At 39.5% G+C, this 6988-nt stretch overlaps 1 protein-coding gene across 1 annotated transcript; it reads right to left on the bottom strand.

Moving 5' to 3' along the window:
- Nucleotides 1–227: 227 nt before the first annotated feature.
- LOC140854671 (putative disease resistance protein RGA3) lies at nt 228–5854 on the bottom strand. Its single transcript, XM_073250627.1, has 3 exons — nt 2571–5854; nt 2371–2434; nt 228–2216 (listed from the first exon to the last, which is right to left on the bottom strand). Exons 1-3 carry the CDS (start codon nt 5722–5724, stop codon nt 2069–2071), a joined length of 3366 nt encoding a protein of 1121 aa, XP_073106728.1. The 5' UTR covers nt 5725–5854; the 3' UTR covers nt 228–2068.
- Nucleotides 5855–6988: the final 1134 nt, after the last annotated feature.

The following is a 6988-nucleotide window of genomic DNA, read 5'->3' as shown; positions in this document are numbered from 1 at the left end:
CTTTTTAACTAACTATTTATATAATATTAATTAACTATTTAAATTAAATTATTAATTAGTTAATTATATAATTAATTAATATTTAATTTATAAAATTATTTATTGACTTAAGATAAATTGAATTATAATTTTTATTTAATTATAGATTATAATGATTATGAATTTATATATTGTTTAGTTTTTTAGTATAAATAAATATTATAAATTGATAATAGTAATATTTTTCACCAAAGAGCAGTTTAGTAAAAATATTACATAAATATCATCCATCATTTCTTTCATTCCTCTATACCAAACAGAGGAGAAAATTATTTTTATCCATCCTTTCATATTTCACTAAACATATCAAAGGATAGATGGAAGATCCATCCTCCTCCATCTATCCTCTCCCTCATCTATCCTTCCTTCTATCCAACTTTCGTACCAAATAGAGGGTTAATATAAGCCTCTCCTTGAAAATAATGGTACTCTGTTAATATTATAAGACTTCTAATCATCTGCTAGTAGTGCAGGGACAATCTTAATTAACCTTGATTCCAAACTTTGATAAAATGATAACACAGGGCTGACCATAAAGCAATTGAACCTTACTTGCTAAGAAAAATTCAAAGGACTAGTGACATGGAACCAACAAATACTCCTCGATCTGATATTTTGGCGCAAATGTTGGATTTTCTTCCCTTAGTTTACCCAAATAATGGACATTCTATATACTCATCATATTCAATAAATTTCTATTCTCTCATAGTGTATATATTTGTCAAGTAAGGATTTATTCTATTTCCTCAAAAGAAGGCAGGTAATTGATGGACTGGCAATGCTGCATCCATTGCAGCCATTTGAGGTCCTTTTTAATCCTGATGTCAAGTATCTTATTATTTCCTCCAGGAAAGAATCATGTTGAGAATCAACTCTATGGCAAAGCAAATTATAGCGATGAGTCTGCATTTCCACATTTTTGTTACAGTTGGAATATATCTATCTATTCTGTTTACACCGTGAGAAATAGAAGAGAAAAAAGGTGAAGCCTGCTAACCTAGAAGAATAGACAGGTGATTTTTACTTCGTTGCCATCCAATAACAAAGAAAAGAATATCTTGGATGTCTATATGTTCTCTCACGTTGGAATTTCTCAAGAAGTTAGGAGACATGAAGATTTTTACTTGAATGACATCTCACAAAAATAAAAAAAACGATCTAGCTTGGTGATCAATCTTAAGAAGGTAATGAGTGGGGGTGCCGTGCATGTAACATGCAATTCTCCTGTACAGAGGGATCCCATCCTGGACTGGGTGTTGAACCAGCACCACAGTGTGCGTGTTAAGTTGGCTTTGTATCTTCAGTGGTTGGGCTGCTCTTGGATCACAAAGTTTTGTTCCAACTGAGAATTGGACATAGATTGGGCTAGTAATTGGTCACTGAGCTCATTGGGCTAAGCCATGAATAGAAATTACATCTTTGATCACTTGCTAAAACAAGGAGTCTCAAAGTTAACTAGGATCCACATCCTGAGCTTACTCTTCATTCATTTTGCCGAGCATGGTCAGGATTAAGCATGGTAACTTGGAGTGAGCTCGAGACCACATTTAACCGGGCCCAACCCATCAAATTGGTATCCCTAGCCACACAATCCATCATAAAAATAACAGAATCATCCAATGAATAGCCGTCCAATTATCAGGTCTAACAGTTGTCACGTGGTCAAGTTTGAGAGATGATTCAAATGAATTATTCTATAGATCATAGGCACACCACATGTTTCGAATACCAATTTGATTTAGAAAAATCTTGAGGAATGCTTGATGGAATAGGGAAAATTTTATTGTAACATGCTCTCACATCAAAGAATAAAATTTGATTATTCTCCCAAAAAAAGAATAAAATTTGATTTATGGATTCATGAATCCATTTTTTCATGCAAATGCACTCTAAAATGTTATTTCTTTCCAATCCTTATATGGTCACTGCATGTGGAACATGATTTCCGCAGTCAAATCTTCAAAAATATGGTCTGCAAAACAGTTCCGATTTTCGATAGTGCACTAGCTCACAGACTCCATATCTCCAATCACACATTTCCAATGTGTATACCCCTAAATATGGTGGTCAATGACGTCTTAGATCTCGTAAGAATTGGTCCATGATGCTGACTTCTTCTGGCCAAGCAGGTGAAATAATGATGTTGCTCGTTCTTGGTGAAGATGGATGAGAGATACCTGTGCCGAGACATCAAACTCTTTGAGAAAGAAAAGAAGAAAATTAAGATCACATTATGAAACAACGTCTTATTTGGGACGGCTACAAAATTCGTCCTCATGATTATACAATATGCACTCTGTTTGAGCAATACTAAGACATCAGAATATGTACCTGAAAGGACGAGAATGATGGAGAGTATCACGAAGTTGGCAAGTACTCTCGCATCTCTTGCTTGCTAAAGCAGATGTAAAATATGGAGCCTGCATTATGATCCATTCCTAACAGCAGAAAGAGCCAAGAGAGAGAGAGAAGAAAAGAGGGAGAGAAAGAGGGGAGGAACTGATTGCTTCAACATGAGATCAGAGGCCAACCAGGCAACCCTCGGCGATAGATTTTGTTGCAGAGAGTCAACTTGTTGAGCGAAGGAAAGCGCGGTTGTTCTTCACCAGCACCTACTGACCACTTTGGGAGAGACTCTGCTTCTCGATCATCAAGTTGTATGTGCTCCACAGCATCCACACCCTCCACACCCTTCAACTTCCCACAATGAGAAATCTCTAGGTATTTTAGTGCTGGAAAGTTGGACACTCTCTCCAAACTTGAGTTGCGAATCAAGATCAATTCTGTAAGAGGGGGGAGGTTTTGTACTTCTCTCAGGCTGTGGGCATCTTTAATTTGTAATCTCTTCAGGGCGGTGGCATGACAGAGGAGGCTCTCCGGAAGTGACTTCAACTTTGGACATCCATATATGGTCATTTCTTTAAGAGAAGGCAGCAATGATGTTGTCTGGTTGTCCTTCTCCTCCCACCCCCACCACCATTCTTCCCAATTAGGCATGTCTTCAAACCTAAGATGCCTTAGTTTGGGAAAGTAGGTGGAGAAGGAAGAGTCTATTTTTCTTCCACAAGCCAGCAATAAGAATTCAGGCCCAACGCTCATGATTGCAGAAGCACCTTCAATGCGGAGGTAATCTAGACGTGGCAGCATTCCCAAGGGTGGAAGTTGCTGGCATAGTGCACAATTATTCAGATACAACCTTCGTATGTTGGGAAGCAATGACGAGGAGGGTGACATCATCCAGCTGGGAAACTCACGGCCGAAGTAGCCATGGATTTCAAATTGTTCAAGGCATGGCGGTGGGCGAAGCTCCTCGAAGACCTCCCCTATTCTCTTGATTTCTTCCTGCACATCAGAAGAGCTGCTCGGTAGCGTGCAATACATTTGTAGGAAGAGAAGATGGGGCTTGGCTTCAAGTGCAGCAGCTCTTGCTTCAGCCCTGTTTGATACCCTTTCCAACTTGTATATGCTAAGATACCTGAGTTGGGAGAGGGATTTCAACTCTTCCAGGGTGCAAAAACTCCCGTCTTTATGTCCCTTGTGCTCCTGCTTTCCACCATCTCCTACTATAGATCTGCCGCCCTCGCTACCATTCACCACAAATCCCCAAATTGAATATAGTTGTTGCAGTCTCCCTATTCCCATGGGCAGGCCATCAAGTGGTGTATCCTCGACATTTAGATTCCTTAGACTGATTAACCCAAGGACACCGCTAGGGAGGCTGTGCAAACATTTACAATTCTGGAGCATCAGGAATTGGAGATTTGTAAGATTCCCTATACTCTCTGGTATCTCTCTTATTGGAGTATGAGAGATATCGAGACTTCTAAGGTGTACAAGATCTCCTAAGGAAGTCCGTAGACTGTTAATGGTTGTTCCACTTAGGTTTAGCACTCTTAAACTCCTTAGCTTTCTATAGAGATCTTTTGGAAGAATGTTAAAATGTGGGGAACGGAAGAACGACAGGGTCCTCAAGGATGTCCGTTCCATGATCAAGTCAGGTATGGTTTCTATGTTTCCATCTACAATTGATAAATGGCGTAACTTTATTGGTGATGAGGGGTCCATGATCTTGTTTTCAAATGCTCGTGCATCTCCGACGAAGCACTCATCCCCTGCTATATTCTGGGCTAGAGATCTTAAGAGGTCATGCATCCTGCAAGCTGATTCATCATACCAATTAGGATCTGGTTGTAGAATGTTCCTCTGCACCAACTCCTTCCACCACTCTTTTGCCACATCTTCCAGAGGAGTAACATCTTTGGATGTTACAAAGCCCTCTGCGATACAACTATTGACAAAAACACTAACATCTTTGGATGTTACAAAGCCCTCTGCGATACAACTATTGACAAAAACACTTTCATGGATTATAAAGTCCTCAGGAAATAATGAAAGGCAAATAAAGCACTGCTTGAGAGGAGATGGTAAATCGTGATAGCTCAAGTACAAAGCACCCCTCACCCCTTTTGGAAGCTTCGTAGAAGACCATGTTGGGCTAGAAAGAACCTTTTTCCATTCCGATCGCTTTTTCTCCTTGGTTCGAAGAACCCCTCCAATAGTCTTGAGAGCAAGCGGAAGGCCATCGCATTTCTTTACAATTTGCGTCCCTGTATCACTCAAGTCACGCATGTCTTGTTCATCCCCTTTCTCAAACACCATCTTGCAAATTAATGACCAACCATCCTCATGAGACAACTTCTCCACCCTATGAATGTATACTGATCCCATCTGTCCAGCAATGACTTCATGCCTAGTTGTTATTAAAATTCTACTATCCGCCGAACCACTCTGCAAGGGCTTTCTCAATAGCTTATCCCATACTTGTGAATCCCAAACATCATCCAAGATTAAGAAGAACCTCTTATTCGTGATGACTTGGCTGAGCATGGGTTCAAGCACTTCCTTCTCCTTATTCTCTCCAGGATCACCTCCAGCTTGTCTAATGATAGATCTCAGCAAATCGGACTCGGGGAAATCTTGGGACGCACACAACGAAATCCTTGGCATTTGGTGGAAGTTAACCCGAAGCTTCTCATCGTTGTAAATCTTCTGAGCAAGAGTAGTTTTGCCTATCCCACCGATGCCAACAATAGCAAAGATAGCAAATTTTTCTTTATGTTCCCCTATCAACAGGTCCACCAACATCCTCGTGTCATTCTCAATTTTCTCTCCTACAACTTCAAGCTCAACAACTGGGGATGTCCTGCGGCTTATTGTAGTACTCTTATAGTGGGGATCACGAGGAGTGCATGCAAGACGGAGGAAGGCGGTGTCCTTGGCAAGCTCATCAAGCTTAATGTTGAGATCTCTAATTCTTTTGCCAATCTTGCAATGGAATCTAAATTTATGCATGCAAGCAATATTAGGAGGGTAGCAAAAACGTACCGACACAACACAACGAGATGAGGATGATTTCAATCTGAGAAACTTCCGACCCTCAATCCGGCATTCCTCGATGATGTCCTCTGCGTCGTACATGAGATCTCGCAGTTCGCTCAGCCAATGGTTGATGGCGTCGCTGTCGAAGTTCTCTGCATCAGCGACAACGAGCACTATCCTCTTCAACCTCTTGTGGAACTTGTTGATTTCGTCGGGCACACCCAACATCTTGGCAGCCTCTGCTATTGCAGAGGCTAATAGCATGTCCAGAAATTTGGAGACAAAGACTTCCGCGATCATGGCCATCTTTTGTTTCTCCAAGTGCAAGACTATGGGAGGATGGAGGGCAGGAAATGGTAGGGTACTCCTTCCACCCTCTACAAGGACAAGTATTTAATTAATAACTGCCAATACCCCTCCACTCGTCCGCAACACGACATGTGGTATGGACGAGCAATTTATATTACTTTACTCCAAAGCAAAGTGCCATTCCTTGCCCAACAAAAACGAAATGCAAAGATGCCATTTTATTTCTTCCATGAGTCTCTTCAGTAGTTGCTTGGAATGAGTTTATATATATAACGATTTCTAGGTTCAAAATCTTAGATATGGATTAAAAAATACAACGCCTTTGCAAGACATAAAATTTCCTTCTTGAATTTTCTTCTTGCTAATTCCTTTCTCTCTCTCATATTGTCTTCTATGCGACTGAAAGTTCCTTTTGGGTCCCATCTCCATGCAATCATGCTTGTAATAGGAGGCTTGAGTTGTCCATTATACATTAATTCCACTCTCTTTTTGAGCAATCGAGGGATGTTTTTGGATCACACCTCCATGCAATTGTGCCTGTCATAGGAGGTTTCTGGTTCATCCAGATTCATTGTATCTTGAGGATAGTACTATTAGATATCTATCCAAAAGAGCAAAGTCTGTTCTTAGGATAGTTCTTCTACATGCATTGATTCCAGAAACATCTTTCTTATTTCCCTTCTAATCGTATTATCTAAATTTTAATTATTTCAAATTATTTACAAATATTAGCACCTAATTTTTCTAAGGATGAATTTGAATTTGCTAGTACTTGCATGACTTATTTATTGTACAATTTACATCTAAATTTTAGTATTCTAAAGTAGCATCTCACAAGTAGTTCTACATATTTTCCACCCTCTGAAATCTGTGCAAAAATCTTGCATGAACTTCCTGTTATTCTTTTGACTTCTGTTTTGCATTCCAAAATCTTGAAAAATAAAAAAGGGATAAATTGGAAAATTTGTTAATCTATGTGTAAAATATTCATACTTACATGATAAGTATGAGAGGTTGGGATTTTTAATGATTTTATGTTCATCACATGAATCTAGAGAATAAAGTTTGTTAGTCAAGTTCTTAGTGAGATAGTCCTCTAAAACGATGAAACTAACACTAGCTAAACTGACTTCTCCTGATTTAACCCAATATGCCAGACTTAAAACTTGGAAATTTGATTCAGACCCAACCACCAAGAGCAATTAGATAGGATGGTTGTTCAGAATTTTGGTTGAAAAGACCAACTCAGATCCCATCCAAG

The sequence above is a fragment of the Elaeis guineensis genome, chromosome 1, assembly GCF_000442705.2.
Source record: "Elaeis guineensis isolate ETL-2024a chromosome 1, EG11, whole genome shotgun sequence".
NCBI lineage: Eukaryota > Viridiplantae > Streptophyta > Magnoliopsida > Arecales > Arecaceae > Elaeis > Elaeis guineensis.
The sequence above is the reverse complement of the archived record's forward strand: the minus strand, read 5'-3'. Positions and strand labels throughout refer to the sequence as shown.